The 17,062-nt window shown below is 51.4% G+C and overlaps 1 protein-coding gene across 2 annotated transcripts; it reads right to left on the bottom strand.

Annotated features, from left to right (window-relative positions):
• Positions 1 to 1,393: 1,393 nt before the first annotated feature.
• KCNE1 (potassium voltage-gated channel subfamily E regulatory subunit 1) lies at positions 1,394 to 13,542 on the bottom strand. Of its 2 annotated transcripts, XM_047720438.1 has the most exons (3): positions 13,433 to 13,542; positions 3,952 to 4,402; positions 1,394 to 3,033 (listed from the first exon to the last, which is right to left on the bottom strand). In XM_047720438.1, the coding sequence occupies exon 2, from the start codon at positions 4,349 to 4,351 to the stop codon at positions 3,959 to 3,961; it is 393 nt and encodes a 130-aa protein (XP_047576394.1). In that variant the 5' UTR covers positions 4,352 to 4,402; positions 13,433 to 13,542; the 3' UTR covers positions 1,394 to 3,033; positions 3,952 to 3,958. The 2 variants fall into 2 exon arrangements, with proteins under 2 accessions (XP_047576394.1, XP_047576386.1); XM_047720430.1 differs by having other exon boundaries at positions 1,394 to 4,402.
• Positions 13,543 to 17,062: the final 3,520 nt, after the last annotated feature.

Genomic DNA, 17,062 nt, shown 5'->3' with positions numbered 1-17,062 from the left:
TACTCTTCCCAAGAGTCTGAGAAGCAGAATCGGCATAAGGTATGCGGCTGGGACGCAGGGTTCAGTGGCCAGGGGACCACATCCTAGGGACTGCTGCCAGTGAATTGGCCTGGTTTCCTGGCGAGGCAGCCGGCTTGCTGGATGTGCGTACCCCTCCCCCATGCTGCTCCATAGTAATTGTGACCTGGGGCTGGGGCAGCTCTTCTGTCCCCTCAAAGCTGAGGCTGTAGGGATGCCTGGGTGGCTCAGTTGGTTGGACGACTGCCTTTGGCTCGGGTCATGATCCTGGAGTCCCAGGATCGAGTCCCGCATCAGGCTCCCAACTCCACGGGGAGTCTGCTTCTCTCTCTGACCTTCTCCTCACTCATGCTCTCTCTCACTCATTCTCTCTCAAATAAATAAATAAAATCTTAAAAAAAAAAAAAAGCTGGGCGCCTGGGTGGCTCAGTGGGTTAAGCCGCTGCCTTCGGCTCAGGTCATGATCTCAGGGTCCTGGGATCGAGTCCCACATTGGGTTCTCTGCTCAGCGGAGATCCTGCTTCCCTCTCTCTCTCTCTGCCTGCCTCTCCATCTACTTGTGATCTCTCTCTGTCAAATGAATAAATAAAATCTTTAAAAAAAAAAAAAGCTGAGGCTGTAAATCAGTGGTCTCTTGGTAGAATTCAACTCAAGGTCATGTTTTGTTTGGCCTGCATATTTTTCTTTTCTTTTTAAAAGATTTTATTTATTTATCTGACAGAGAGAGACAGAGAGAGAGAGGAAACAAAGCAGGGGGAGTGGGAGAGGGAGAAGCAGGCTTCTCACTGAGCAGGGAGCCTGATTGGCGGGAGGGACTCTTGAGATCATGACCCGAGCCAAAGGCAGATGCTTAACCACCGTGCCACCCAGGCACCCTGGCTTGCATATTTTTCTAAAAAACAGAATTAGGTGGCAACATTTAAGAGATTTCAAATAAATATCTACATTTACAGCTTCTCTTAAAACTCCTGGGGTCCATTAAGGCTGTGCCTGAATTCTCAGATGGCTGGCTTTGCTCCCTACACTCTCTATCTGTAGACATCGGGGCTGACTGCAGAGTTTAACTACCCACGGGCAATCTTATTTCCTAATTCCTGAGCCCCTGGGGCTGCCTCACCAGAGCCTTCAAGCGCCCACCTCCACTTCTAAACATGTCCTAATGATCTGAAGAGAACACACACCACAGATTATAATGAAAGACTTTAATTTTTAAAAAGAACTTAACTCCTCCAAGGCATGTTGCCCTATCCAGGGAACACAAAGAACATTCCATACAAAGTATTAAGGTCCCGTTTAATATTTTTTAAAGTTTTTATTTATTTATTTGAGAGAGAGAGAGAGAACATGAGAAGGGGGAGGGTCAGAGGGAGAAGCAGACTCCCTCCCGAGCAGGGAGCCCGATGCGGGACTCGATCCCAGGACTCCAGGATCAAGACCTGAGCCGAAGGCAGATGCTTAACCAACTGACCACCCAGGCACCCAGAGATTCCGTGTCTAAAGAGCTCAGGACAATAGCCGGACATGCCAATTGCTCTGGGCATATTCAACCAAATTTTAATGTATGGGCACAGGCATCTGAAAATGTGTGGCTTATAAAAGGATTGATGGGTGCTGAGGGGAGGGTGCTGAATATCCAGTCCCTTGAGGACTGGGAGGACTGCAGCTCGTAGGACCTCCTTCTGCCTTAGAAGTCCCAAGAGTCCCAGTGGGGGGAAGCGCCAGCTGCTGGGCCTGGGGTCCCAGCCACCGTGCCTGCTCTGATTCACATCACGTGTCACATGCTCTCGGGGTTCCCCTCCAAACCTGAGCTCCAGGTCCACCTGCCTTCCCCGTGGGCAATGTGGGTCTGTCGGAAGCAGATAGCTCATGTAGGGTCCATGAGGGGCAAGCAAGTGTGAGATGGTTTCCAGCAGCCCTTGATCCCCGGAGATGCTGGGCAAAATGTGTCCATGTGCATTTTTCGGGTCCCGGGGATCGCAGCTTTTATTAGATTTTCAAATGATTCAGACCCCAAGAAGCACTCATCATGGGGACTATAGTCATCCAGGCCAGAGCTCTGTCCCAGAGATGTCCTAACCCCTGCCTCCAAGCTCTCCTGCAGGCACCACGGTCAGCCTGTGAAGCCAGGGCTGCAATCGGCTGCTCCCGATTCGTCCACTGAGAACGGCCAGCGATGCTTGTGGGTAAGCAGGCCGAAACCACGGTGCGTGTTGTCTGCGATTCTCGAAGGTCAGGGAACTCTAAGTGGGTTTTCTTCCACTGCCCTGAGCAATGGCCCCAGCACCACATGCCTCGCCCCTAATTCTTTTCCTCCTCTCTCATCTTTGAGGGATGATTCCCAGAGAATCTTCTGTCTGATGAGGAGGAGAGTGGCCAAGAAAACTGCTATCTCTGGGAGAGGGGGCAGAGCGGGGCGGGGGCGGGGGGCACTGTCTGAGTCGCCTGTGGTCGTCCCAACAGAATCCAAATCAAACATGACACACTCCTCATCTCACAGTTCTGGAGGCCCCAAGTCCGAAACCATGGTGTGGCAGGGCCATGTCCCTGTGAAGCCTGTAGGGGGAGACTCTCCTTGCCTCTCCCAGTCTGGCTGTGGCCGGCAGTCCTTGGCCATCCTTGGCTCACAGAAGGGTCACTCCAGTCTCCACCTGTCTTCACGAGGGTTCTCCCCATGTGTCCATGACCTGATTTCCCACATCTTATAGGAGCATCGGTCATAATGAATGTGGGCCTACCCCAGGGACCTCATTTTCACCTGATGACATCTGCAAAAGCCCTCTTTCCAAGTACGGTCACATTCACAGGGACCAAGTTTAGGACTTGAACATGTCTTCTCGGGGGGATACAATTCAACCACGATGGGCACATCGTCTCAAAGGGCCCTGTCCCCTTGATGCCATGTGTTACCACTTACCCAGACCCCCTCTTTCTCTGGGGTTCTGGGGAGGCAGGTGCACCCCTCTCTCTCCTTGGCACCCATTTTGAAGTGGAAATTTTTTCTCCAGCATCTCAGTCCTGTAGGAAGTGAATTATTTTGAGATTAACACGTGTGAGTAGGAAGTGTCTCTTTGTGTATTTCTGTGTGCGCGTGTGTGCCTCTGTGGGTATGCATGTGCGTGTGGGTGTGAAAGTGTGTGTGTTTGGAGGGGGTATGTGTGAAGCGTTGATGTAGGGGAGGGGAAGGAGGGAGGGAGGAAGAGGAGGCCAGAGTCACTGTAGCAAGGGCGTTAGTGACAAGGGCAGAGTGGTATTGTCCTGTGACTAGGGCAGGGGGTAAGCTTGTGATAAATGTGGGAGTATTATGCGTCTGGTCTCAGTCCTATAAAATAGGATACTAGTTAGGATACTGACTGTTATTTTGACAGGAACCAAAATAACAGGGGTCTAAGGAAGGTCAGAGTTAGTTTGTTTCCCATAATGCCTGAGCTGATGGGTGAGCAGGAAGGCAGGGTAGCACTGCCCCACGACGTTGCCCAGACTTTCACTGCTCTGCCATCCCTGAGGATGCTGTCCTTTTCCAGAGTCACAGCTGGCTCACTACCACATCCCCGTCCCAGCCACTGGGAAGGGGGGACAAAGGGAAGTGGAGGACGCACCCTTTCCTTCTCAAGAATCCCACTTCTATGGGCCCAAACGTCACTACGTGACCTTGCTAGGACCCTGCAAGGGAGTCTGGGAAATAGAGCTCTTCTCAGAGGCCGTGATCTCAGGACTGCTGCTAAAATCAACAAGGCAGGGACAGACACTGGGGAGCAGCTGGCAGTCCCCAGGGAAGGAATGGGATTGCAGAGGAACAGTGCTATGAAGCTAGCTAACCCCTCACCCCTTAGGATCTGCAAAACACCCTAACGACATCGCTACCAGAGAGAGCACAACAGGCACAGGATGAGGAAAACCAGATCGCCAGGCAGAATCGGTCCGGCTTTAACCAACCGTGGGATCACGACAGAGGTTTTATCTCGGGGAGGTGCGTGCGGGGCCTCTCCACCGCCAGCTGGTTTTCGATGACGTAACACGCCTTGCAGCTCTCCAGGACGCGGGCCTGGAAGTACGCCTTGTCCTTCTCCTGCCAGGAGTCCGACTCGATGTACACGTTGAACGGGTCGTGGGAGTGCTCCAGCTTCTTGGAGCGGATGTAGCTCAGCATGATGCCCAGGGTGAAGAAGCCGAAGAAGCCCAGCACCATGAGGATGTAGAGCGCGGCCAGCTGGCCGTCCTCGCTGCGCGGCGACCGGCGCGCCACGCCCGACACGTTGCCGCCCGGCGCCACCGTCCCCAGCCGCCACAGCGCCGTCAGGAAGGGCGTCAGCGCGGTGGTGTTGGACGGAACCATCCCGAGCCTCTAGTTTCCGCTGCGGGGGCTCGAGCTTGCCGAGAAAACGTTCTGAAAGAGAAGTGCAATCTGAAATCGGAAACGGTGTCCTGGCCCAGACCCGCGCACACATGCGCATTTTGTAACCTCTCGGGGCAGAGGGGGGCCCGGACATACACCCAAGTTCCCGGCAGGTGCCCAGTTGAACCTGCACAGAGCCTCTCTCTCTCTCTTTTTTTTTCCTTTTTTTAAAGATCTTTTTTTTTTTTAATTTTTTAATTTATTTGACAGACAGAGATCACAAGTAGGCAGAGAGGCAGACAGAGAGGGGGAAGCAGGCTCCCCGCTGAGCAGAGAGCCCGATGCGGGGCTCGATCCCAGGACCCTGGGATCATGACCTGAGCCGAAGGCAGAGGCTTTAACCCACTGAGCCACCCAGGTGCCCCTTTTTTAAAGATCTTATTTATTTATCTGACAGAGCACAAGCAGGAAGAGAGGCTGGCAGGGGGGGGGGGGGGAAGCAGGCTCCATGCTGAGCAGAGAGCCTGATGTGGGGGCTCCATCCTAGGATACTGGGATCATGACCTGAGCGGAAGGCAGAGGCTTAACCCACTGAGCCACTCAGGTGCCCCATGCACAGAGCCTCTTTTGACTGACCAATCAATTTATTTCCTTTTTTTTCTTTTTTTTTTTTTTAAGGTTTCATTTCTTTATTTGACAGACAGCACAAGCAGGGGGAGCAGCAGAAACAGAAGGAGAAGAAGGCTTCCCACGGAGCAGGAAGCCCAATGCGGGGCTGGATCCCAGGACCCTGAGATCATGATCTGAGCTGAAGGCAGACGCTTAACCGACTGAGACACCCAGGTGCCACGATTCCCTCTTATTTCCACTCACCGCTCCCACCGCCTACCTCCACAGGTGAGCCCCGGAATGAGCTCCTCTAATATACACCCTGGATTATGTGTGTGTGTTTTAGTTTATGTGCTATGGACCAAATTTAGTCCCCCAGTTCACATCTGGAAACCCTAAGCCCCAGTGGACTGCACCTGGAGATGAGGTCTTCAGGAGCTAAGTCAGGTTACAGGAGGCCGCACAGGTGGGGCCCTAACCTGCTAGAACCATGGTCTTCTACTAAGAGAGGGAAATCTCTCTCTCCTACATGAGGACGCTATGAGAAGGCGACCACTTGCAAGCCTGGAAGCGAGCTCTCACCAGGAACCAACCCTTCCGGAACCTTGATCTTAGACTTACAGCTCCCAAACTGTGAGAAAACAGATGTCTGTTGTGTAAGCCCCCAGGCTGTGGGATTTGGTCATAGTGGCCTGAGCTAGGACGGGTAAGTGGTACAGGGTTACATACCTCCTCTCCTTCCTTCTCCTCCTTCCATTGTGGCTTTTTGGCCTTTGGCCTCGAAGGGGCCAGAGTGTTCTAGCTTGTGCTGTGTTGGTCCCCTCCCTGCCCCCCTGTCCTGCGCTGAGTGACTCTCACAGGCCATGTGGAAAGAGACAGTATCCCCATCACTTCAATCTGGATGTCAGCATCACTGAAAACCCAGAGAAGAGGCCTGGGAACTGTGAGAGCTTATGTTTCCAAGAAGCTCTGGAATTCTGTCAGGGGGTTCATGAGTCACTGATAAGCTCAACAGGTTTTATTCATATCTTTGAGAACATGCTGGCCTCTATCCTGCCACCACCACCCCCCCCCTGCCCCCTAGGCCCTGCTGGGAGACAAAATACCCAGAGCCAACTTGATGAGGCCTCCCTTGAAACTGGACCCACAAGGGGCTACAGAGGGCTGACCAGATTCCCAGGCCTCACCCATTTCTCAGGGCTCTCAAAGCCGTTGTGAGTAACATTCACTCGAGGTACCTTGGAGTGGCTATTGAAACTAAGGGTTTGGGACCATAGTTGCTGGTCAGAAACCCCATGGAAAGAGAAATTCCGATGTACATGGTTGGGCAGGGTGGGAGGGGTGGTGCGGGCTCAGCCTCTCCCAGCTAGGGTAGGGGCTGTGACATCACACATTGTCTCACTAGGACAGATGTCAATCTAGAGCTATTTCTTAGGACTGGCTTAAATTTTGCAACCTCTGAACACAGCCCTGGGGGGAGATGCTTGGTACCTGCCCTAAGCCCCTCTCCCTCTCCCCGTCCCTGGGATGTCGGTGCACCCCAGAATTCCTGTTGGCCCTTTCTTCTCACTCTGCCCTCTCCCTGGGTGGTTGCACCTGCCGTTCAGGATCCCCCACATGGCCATGACCCCAGGGGCCCTTCTGAGTGCCAGAGCTGGGTGCCCCATGACCTGCCAATGATTCATATACTTTCAGCCAAACCCCAGGCCCCTCCACCTCAGCCACACCCCTCCTGCCATGCGCCTCAGTGAGCAGAGGGGCCGTGTACCCACCCCCCCACCCCAAAACCTGTCAACCCCACTGCAAATACCAATAGGTCGGTCCTCGGCTCAAAGGCCTTTCCAGGTTCTGCCCTACCTTTAGGGTGAAACACCCCATTTTCGGCATGGATATGGGGCCAAATGCAAGGACCCTGGCCTCCCCCTCTTACTTGACTATTGTCACTTGCCCAGACGCTATGCTCCAGCCTGGCTGGCTGTTTGCCCAGCCCTGTACACATCACCCCCACTTTCCACATCTCCAGCAGAGGCAGCCCCTCCTTCCTGGCCCACGGAACCTACTTATGCTTTTGAGTCCAGCTCAGCCTTCTCTGATGTGTGAGGCTGGCTTAGCACCAGCAAGCATGCCCACAAAGGCCGCTGTGCTCCCTGCTGACTTCAGGACAGTCATCATCCCTGTCCCGCACCCTGTGCCCCGCAGCTTCCCTAGCCCGGCGCTTGGCACACAGCAGTTAAGGAGCTGTCCGTGAACTCCTTAATACCTCCTGATGGTGTAACACCTGATTCTTCATAACCTGAGTATCTCATGAACAGATGCTTCCACTGTCTCCCTCTGAGAGCCCAGACTCAGGGAGCAGAAGCGGAGGAGGAGAAAGAGACCCATTGTTGGAATTACACCTCCACTCAAGGTTTGGATTCTGGCCTTCCTGCTTTCCGGCTACATGACTCTGGTCACGTTCCTTAGACCTGTTCAATCTTTTTCCCTTTGGAAATGGGGAGAAACATCACTGACATCTGGAGCTGTTGGATCACTGACCCAGCGTGCAGAGACGGCGATGTAACATAGGACACATGGCGGTGCACTTAGGGTCCTGAGGGTGAGTGCATTGGTTTTTCCAGCTTTTTAAGAAATACCAGCCAGGACACCTGGGTGGCTTAGTCGATTAATTACCTGACTCTTGGCTTTGGCTCAGGTCATGATCTCAGGGTCGTGGGATTGAGCCCCGTGTTCTCTCCCCATCCCTCCTTCTGCTTGTGTGTATGCTTTCTCTCTCTCTCAGTGAATAAATAAAATCTATGGGGAAAAAGGAGGGGGGCTCAGTCATTAAGCAGCTGCCTTCAGCTCAGGATATGATCTCAGGGTCCTGGGATCAAGTCCCACGTCGGGCTCCTTGCTCAGCGGGGAGTCGCTTCTCCCTCTGCCTCTGCCTCTGCTCCGCCTGCTTGTGCGCACTCTCTCTCTCTCTCAAATAAACAAATAAAAACTCAAAAAAAAAATAGAATGATGGTCGAAAACCTCCAGAGGTTAATTGGTTTAGGACCAATAGCGCCACACAGCAAGTGAATTTAACAGTAACTTCTGCACCTAATTCATATGCGTGGGATCACGGAGAAGACCTGTTACTTAAAATGAGATGGACTTTCCTATGGCCAGAGGAAGCAACCAAAAACATCTGCGTTGAAAAACCTGGCAGGCCAACCATCCTCAGTCTTGCTTTAAGGTAGTGGTGCTCAAATTTTGACACGCTTTAAATGCCTGCCTGCCTGCCTGCCTTCCTTCCTTCCTTTCAAGATTTATTTATTTATTTTAGGTGGGGGAAGGAGCAGAGGGAGAGAGTGTCTTAAGTAGACTTTGCCCTGAGTGCAGAGCCCAACAATGTGTAGCTCGATCTCATGACTCTGAGATCAGGACCTGAGCTGAAACCAAGAGTCGGATGCTTACCCGACTGTGCCACCCAGGCGTCCTGGCACACTTTAGAATCACCTTCTAAAAATTCAGAGTGTTGGGCTCGACTCCCAGAGTTTCTGATCTAGAATGGCTGGTGTGGGGTCTGAGAACTTCCATTCCAACAAATTCACAGGTGCTGCTGAAGCTGCTGGCCTGGGGACCCCCACCTGGTGACATAAGGGAATCATCTGGAGAGCTTTAAGAGAAGTACTGATGGTCAGATTCCCTCCTCTGAAGACTTTGAGGTCCTTGCTCTGGGTTCCTTTCTGGCATAAATCTTCCTAGGTGATCCTGATTTGTAGCTAAGGCTGAGACCTACTGGGCTATGGAACCTTAGAAAACTGACCAATCTTTCATGCTGCAAGGTGCCAGGAAGAATTTGATAAGAGAAATTATTTCATAAAGTACTTTTCGAAACCTCATTTGTTTTTTAGATTTTCTTTTTTGGTCTTCTACGTCCCTGATATAATCTGAAGAGGAGACACAGGGAGAAATTCTCAAGTCTTCACCATAAGCCCAGCTGCTTCTCACCTAACTCACGTGGGCACCTTAAATGATACAGCCTCCGCCAGACCCGAAAAGTCAGGTTCATTAACTGCCTTTCAAGTAATGACTTGAATTTTTAAAGAAAAAAATCTCCTTCTTACTTTACATTTAATTCATTGTATTGCTTTTGCGAAATGTCCTCTGTGCCCCCAAGGCCTGCCTGCTGGTCACGTGGTGTTCTGGGTAATGAGTCTCAAAATGTGTTTGGCAATGCCCTCTTAATAATCAGCATGGTGTAAACGAACTCAATCTGCATTTCAGCTGGGGGTTTATGTCCCATTCTCCATGTTCACTTCCATTATAAGGCCAACGCACTGCCCAGTGGCCACTGTTTCAGACCACTGGACTCACAGGGATTTGAAGAGCAACAAAGCCAGCAATTTTAACTTACAAGAAACTGGGCTCCACAGAGTTCAGCTGACCTGCCCAAGGTCATGCCTCTTATCAGAAATACATCTCAAATGTAATCTTGTAGCCATGAACTCACATTTTATTAGTACGGAATAAGGAGTTCTCAGGACTTTGCAGAAAGGAGATGGATTCTAGAATTAAGGTCAAGGGAACTTGAGGACCTGGCCATTTATATCAGGTAAAACCAGGTCTACCCAAATGAGGACTGGCTTGGGACCCGAAGATGCCATCAGAAGACCCCCTTCCCGGGGCGCCTGGGTGGCTCAGTGGGTTAAGCCGCTGCCTTCCGCTCAGGTCATGATCTCGGGGTCCTGGGATCGAGTCCCGCATTGGGCTCTCTGCTCGGCAGGAAGCCTGCTTCCCCCTCTCTCTCTCTCTCTCTCTCTCTCTCTCTCTGCCTTCCTCTCCGTCTACTTGTGATCTCTCTCTGTCAGATAAATAAATAAAATCTTTAAAAAAAAAAAAAAAAAAAAAAAAGAAGACCCCCTTCCCTATTTTTTGTAGCTTGCACAGTGACGAGGGGGCTGGGGGGGACGGCAAGCAGCAGGAACCGGGGAGGTCCAACTCTAAACACAACCTGTTTTATGCCCCACTCATGCTGAACATTCTCAAACTGGCCTTAGTGGGTCTAGAAAGAGAGGGTTTCTAGAAGCATCTGCTTTGGCGTGGGTTTGAGACTTCATGTGCAGAACGGATCCTGCCCCTAATCAAGGTTAGTACAGTTTTCTTTTTTCTCCAAAGCTCACACATACCAACTGGGTCTCCAGCACCCTGGGATTCTGGAAGGTCCCCAGCTGCACCCAGAGGAAAAGAGGGCAGTGAGGGATGTCACATGGTGCTGGCACACATCACTCCCGTTTGCATTTCTCTCACATGTTCCAGCTCCGTGCGTTGTCAGCACTGATAACAGCCTGGAAGCTTTTAGAACAGATTTCCCAGCCCTGCTACCTTGCCTTCTTTCTCAAGCATTTACTGAACAACGAAGGTTTCTGTGGGCTGACTCCGTCCATACTTTTGCTGAGAGTGTTAGATGCTGAGGCGGGGGTTGGGGGGGGGGTGTCCAATTCAGAGCCAGGAGATCTGAGTTCAGGCCTCCACTGGGCCTCAGTTGACTTATCTTAGTAAACAGGCGTAACGTTCCTATCATCTTTTTTTTTTTAAACATTTTGTTTGTTTATTTGACAGAGAGACAGTGAGAGAGGAAACACAAGCAAGGAGAGTAGGAGAGGAAGAAGCAGGCTTCCTGCTGTGCAGGGAGCCCGAGGTGGGGCTCGATCCCGGGACCCTGGAATCATGACGTCAGCTGAAGGCAGATGCCTAACTGACTGAGCCACCCAGACGCCCCACGTTCCTATCATCTTAACAGCATTCTTTAAGCATTTCCTCAAAGAGCAGCCAGTCCTGACATCATCATTAGGCTTTACTTGCTTGAGGAAGCAGAATTAGGGCAAAGCCAATTATGGATTAGCCTAATTTGGGTAAATATGATCTTACTGCGTCAAGAATTCTGCAAGCATATTTTCCCTGGAAGCCACTGTCAATTATTTTCATCTTTATCGCGACAAATTCTGGAGACATATTTACCTCCAAGCAGATAAAAAGCCAAATGGGGCCCCCAGACCCTTCCAGGGTGTGAAGGATGGCAATGTGACCCAGCGAGCTGGTGAGGGGGACCCAGCCAAACTCAGTATGGGAAAAAGGACATGCATTTTGGCATGGAGAATGGACGGGAGGATTCCCATACTCCGGAGGGTAGCTGAAGTCACACAGAAAGAGGGCAAGTGGACTATCACCTTCAGCAACTTAAATAAATTTGAGGAGCCTCAGTTTTCTTATCCAAAAACTGAGCATAATGGAATCTCCCCCGATTATACCACAGGGTTCTGTGAGACGTGGAACAAACCCATAACTTTGCTACCTCTAAATTTTGTTGCTCTCTCTGCAAGAGGGGCATGACCGCCATATTTGCTTGTCAAAATTCTACTGGTCCTCCAAACGCCTAGTCCTATGCCAACCTGGGTGCAAATGCCCCTCTCCCCCTTTGACCACCTGGTGCCTTGACTGTACTGCCCATATTCTAATTAGTATCACAGTGTTTTATGGACTTGTCTGGGCATTTCCTTCCAGAAGCTCAGGAAGGTCAGAAACTGTCTTGCTCACCTTGTCCCCACTCCAGCACGCAGAACCATTCTATAAGAGATTGCTCAATTAAATGGGGGAGGCAAAGTATTAGATTCAACACAAATGCAATGTGATTATTGAGTGCAAATAACCAATGAAGTATAATACACTCGTGAAAGAAATTGGTGAGTAGCCAAAAGAAAACCTCTTTCAATGTAGTCTGGTTTTATATAATAAAATGTAAACAATTTTTATTTTTATTTATGTATTTTATTAGTATTATTTATTTTGTATATTAAAATTGATATTATTGTTATTATTATTAAGATTTTATTTATTTATTTGACAGAGACAGACACAGCGAAAGAGGGAACACAAGCAGGGGGAGTGGGAGAGGGAGAAGCAGGCTTCCCACTGAGCAGGGAGCCCCGTGCGGGGCTCGATTCCAGGACCCTGGAATCATGACCTGAGCCGAAGGCAGACGCTTAATGACTGAGCCACCTAGGGTTTCTAACTATTAACATAGTTACATACGTATCCACAACCTACTTTCTTCCTAAAAAGGTTCAAGGCGGTCAGTACTCGTTGATAGTATGGCTGAATTTTTATCCCTTCTCCACTCCTGATAACCCCTATCCTGTTTTTTCTTTCTTTTTTCCATGTTACTTAAACTTTAAACTATGCTAATACGTTTTTCTTATTTATTATGTCCATTGCTTATTGTTTGTCTTCTCCACCGAAACTCAAGCTTTGTGTGCCTGTGTTCTTCTGAATGCATCTCAAGGTCTCGATCAGCATCTGGCATACGGTAGGGGCGCGATAAATATTCATGGCGTGCAGGCGTGCATACAGGAATGCATGAATGAGTAAATGTCCCTTTCGACTACCAGAAAGCTCCAACCACCAGCTCTACCGTCAGAGACTTAAGATGACAAGACTGAGTCCTCTGATGTCTTTACAGTGTACTTTATTTTCAAAACAATCCAATTTCTAAGAGCCAGTCCAAAGCCAGACCTCCAGGGATATTCTTAAAAGGGAGAACGCCTTCCTCACAACCATCCCTCGCTGGCCTCTGATGGGTTTATGAAACAGATCACAGAAAGCGGGTTTTGGCCCCCTCCTTAGACATCCACAGATCAGAGTCAAGATGCTTTCTGGCAAGTCACCGCATATGAATTAAAACAGCTGTGCGATCACACCAAAGCTCCCCACCCCGGGGATCGTAAATGACAGCAGTGGTTACTGATCAGGACTTTCGTTAGTGGAACTAGAAGCTCCTTCTTAAACCTAAATGGGGACTCAAACAGTTCACATACAGCAGTTTGAAAAATCCGGGGTGGTTGGGGTTGGGGGTGGGGGGAGACAATGTAACAGGTGATACAGATCCTGAACATACACAGGGCTGCTACTCGGTCAAGTTTCTTCCAGAAGTTCCCCAATTACTACAGTCAAGAGCAGATACCATCAATGTACTCCACGTCCCATGCCTTTTCCCCAGGGAGATGCCAAGGCCCAAGAACCTTCCTGATCAAGAAATTCAAAAGTTCCCTTTGAGGCCGGATGTATCTGCAGGTACCGCCTGAGCTGGATGGTGGTCTTTGAAACCGAGAGGGGACTGGGATCGCGGGCGGTTTTAGTTTTCTTTGGGCGCTTGGAGGGAGTTCCCAAATTTTCTACAAGAATGTCTGAGGTTTCATTAAAACGGGGAAATGTGGTTGTTCTTTGGTGGTAAGACCGTTCCCGACGCGTGCGCCTCTAAGTGAAGCCCCGCCGAGAGAAGGGAGGCGCGGGCCGAATACTCCGTGCGGTCCGGTCTCCCGGGGCGGGGTGGTCGCGGCGCCTCGGGCCCCGGGGGCTGAGACCCGGTCCCTGGAGCCCCATCAGAGTGGCCCGACTGGGGCGCCGGCGCGCGGGGCGCGGAGCCGGGAGGCGCGAGCGTGCACTTACCGGGTCCGGGGCGCCGAGGCGGCCGGGTGCGCAGGGGGTCCGCCCGGCCGCGCGCAGGACACCGACCGCCGAGCCCGAGGCGGTGCGCTCCCCGGCGGGTGGCAGCTCAGGCAGGCGGGCGGGCGGGGCCTCCCGGAGCCCGCGGGCGCCCCGCCCGGGCCCCGCGACCCACCCCAGACCAGCCCCCGCCCACCCAGCCCTCCGCCGCCCAGCCGAGCGCCTCGGATCGCGCCGGGTAGGCTCAGGGTCGGCAGAAAGTCCCTATTACTACAATCGCCAGACAGACAGACAGACAGACCTTCCTGTGGGAGTTTGCAGTGGGCAGGCTAGAAGCAAGAGAAAGGCATTCCGGGAGACCCCCACCCGCGGCCAAAAGCCAGGACAAACGTCCCTTCCAACAGCTCCCAAGAGTAACTCAAAGACGCTCACAACCCCGCAGACTCCTGTTAGCCGCATCCCCCACCTGAGCTGTGTCCACGCAACCAAGCGCCAGAATTATGCAGTGTGGGGGTGGGGGGGCGTCCAGCTCTGAGCAGGAAGTGCAGCTGGGCATGGGATAGGTGCGGTCCCCGCCCGCGGGAGTCAGTCGCTGGGGCTACCCACGCCTTGGTAGGGGCACTCCAGAGTCCTTGGGGGCGGAGGGACCGGCCACGAGGGGCAAACTGCACAAGGGCCCAAGTGACCTGCCAGCCAATTTCACAGCCGCTGCCCACAGCGTGGGGGGGGGGTGGTGGTGTGAGGCTGGGCCCCGGGCCATTTCCAAATGACAGGCCCGTGGAAGCTCTGGGGGATGAGGTCCAGGCTCACGCTTCTGCAGGCGGGAAGCAGAGGAAGAAGGTTCCTGACCTAGAGCCTGAAGATGCTCCCTCGGCTTGGTCTTCCTCCTTCACTCTCCTTCTTGAGTCTTGGGCTGGGTGCTGTCCTGGGGAGCAAGTCCTCAGAGGGGTCCGCCACCGCATGTGACATTCCAGGGCTCAGCTCAGCCGGCAAAGGCCGAGTTGGCACCTCCCTGTTTTGTGGGTACCGGTACAAACCCACCCCAGACACCTGGGAAAGCCTAAAGTGCCCTTGGCCTGGATGCCTTAGTTGTACTCTGCGAAGTCTGTTCTGCGGGGAGGGTCTGAAACTTAGAGAAGCTTATGCACAAACCGTTCTTTGTAGATTTTCTTGCAATAGCTAGAATCTGAATGTCTCAGAGCAAAAAGTGGTTCATGAGGGTACCTCGGATAGACTAAAAAAGCACACCACGGTGTGGATATTGTCTCCTGGGCTTATGTGGTGGCTTATGTGGGATCTATTTTCTTATTTACACTATTCTGTATTTTCCTTTTCCTGTTTGTTTTTGTTCTTGTTTTTGTTTGTTTTGTTTGTTTGTTTGTTGCAATAGCTCTATGTTCTTTAATATTTAGGGGAAAAAATACGTACACTTTATCTGGAAATTCCCTTGGGCATGCTGTATGGAGGTGGTCTCTTTTTGCCCATCTTTCCTCAAAAGACTCCACACTGGGGGGAAATGGGTAGTGGATTGAAGCAAAGATGTTTGTCCTGTCAAATTTGTGTGCAGCCCTTTCAGGGCAAGCCTGCAGGCCAGGTGACCGTGTGGGGCGCACCCCACACCAGCTGTGAGATTACTGTGTCCCCTGGTGGGGGAACGGGGCCTGCCCACCTGTCACCTGTCACCCAGTGTGTATGGCAGTGTTTGCGAAAGGTGTGACATATGTGAGTGGTGTCGCTCTTAATTCTCTTCCTGGTTCTCTCCATCCCACAGATGATGGGTTATTTCATTATGATGATACCATTTTTGTCATTTCTTATTTGTAATGATAAGACATGATTATAGCCAAGAAAGACTGTATTTTCTCTCTTTTTTAAAAAAAGATTTTACTTATTTGAGAGAGAGAGAGAGAGAGAGAGAGTGAGCGCACTAGAGGGAGCAGGGTCAGAGGGAGAAATAGAGCAGGGAGCCCGATGCAGTACTCGGATCCTAGGAACTCCGGGGTCATGACCTGGGCCAAAGGCAGTTGCTTAACCAACTGAACCATCCAGGTGCCATGACTGTGTTTTGTTTCTTAAAATGGTTTCTCCTTCTCTCTTTCTCTTCCTGCTTCTACCTTTCTAGACTCACCTTTCTCTGACCTTACAGGTGTGACCAAGCTTAAAATAATCATAACAATAGAGCTATAGCCTGCATAGCCCATGGGCGGGTCATTTCTCTGCTCTCTCTGGTTCCTCCACCTTTTCCATTCTTCTTGGTCCCTTCCTCAGGAGCTGGGTCTTGGGGAAAGGGTGGCAAGCGTAGACCCCTGATCTTCTCAGTGGGTTTACGTTCCTCTTCTGTGAGTTCCCACCTCACTGTAGGGGGCATCTGAAGCCAGAGCTCCAGCCACTCTTCCTTCTTTCTTAGGAAAATCCCATATCTCATTTTGCAACTTGGCCGTCCTGCTTAGGTTCCTGACCTTGCTTACATGCTCTAGGAGGGAGAACGGCTCTGCCATCAGATAGGACTGGTCTGCAGTGTAATCCACCTACCCAGGATGCTCTTATGGACTGTGGGCCAAGATATGTAGACACTTCTTGGCTGTTCCCCCTGGCTGCGATTCTGTTGGTGTCCAGATGCCCCTGCATTAGCTTCAGGACATCCCCTGGCCCCTGGCCCCCTTTCTTCTGGCTTTTTCACCCCTCTATGCCATGGCTTGTACTGTCCCCTGGAAACCCCCATTTGTCAGTTGGAAACACCTGTAAGGCAAACAGCCTTTCTTTAGTAGCAGTGGAGCATATCCAGAGTGCGGTCACGTGCTCACTTACGATATTTCCCCCAGAAGGACAAAGAGAGGAAGGGCGCTGAGGTCCTCATTCTCGCCCCACTGGTGACAGATGAGGTGCAGAGTGATGGCAGAGAGCCCTACCCTGTACCCTGCCTGTCACCTGGGGTGCTGTCCCCCCAGGGCTGTCCATGGCTCCATCAGCACCCCATGCAGGTGGCTCGGCATGTCCGCGTCTTCTCTGATGGCCACATGGTGCTCTCATCTTCTTCTGTCCTCCTTCCCTTGGCCAGCATCTCCCCATCTGATTCATTCAGTTGTAGGAAGCCTAGCCACAGTTTCCTCCCAGGGCTCCTCTTTGTGTAGGGACCCTGCACACCAGGGGCATCCCTTTTAAACGCCACAGTCTCCTGGCATTCTCCTAACACCCCCTAGAGGATTGCTCTTGTTCCAAAAAGAAACCATCCACAACCTGGTTACAGGCCATTCCAGTTCCATGACCTTATTTCCCACTGCTCTGCTCCTCCAAACTTCCAGACCAGCAAAAGTCACGCCTCTGTTTTTTTGTGCACAACCTGGCCTTCCCCCATCCAGACAGGTTGATGATTGTCCCCTAATTGGCTCCAGGATATTTTCAAATCCCAGATCTTCAGCAAAGGGTTAAAATGTGGGGTCAGTGACCAGCTCTGAGCCTCTTGGCATAGAGTCTGTCTGTTTGCTTTAGCTCTGAATTCATTTTTCAAGATGAAAAAATTGAGATCTCTCATACTAAACATCAAGATGTCTGGCTTCTCTTATAAAACTCAACAGATCTAGAAACTTTATGCTCACTTTTGGCACACCGACCAATGGCCAGAGCTGCATTTTC

The sequence above is a fragment of the Lutra lutra genome, chromosome 1 (assembly GCF_902655055.1).
Source record: "Lutra lutra chromosome 1, mLutLut1.2, whole genome shotgun sequence".
Lineage (NCBI taxonomy): Eukaryota > Metazoa > Chordata > Mammalia > Carnivora > Mustelidae > Lutra > Lutra lutra.
This window is presented reverse-complemented; position numbering and strand designations above follow the sequence as displayed.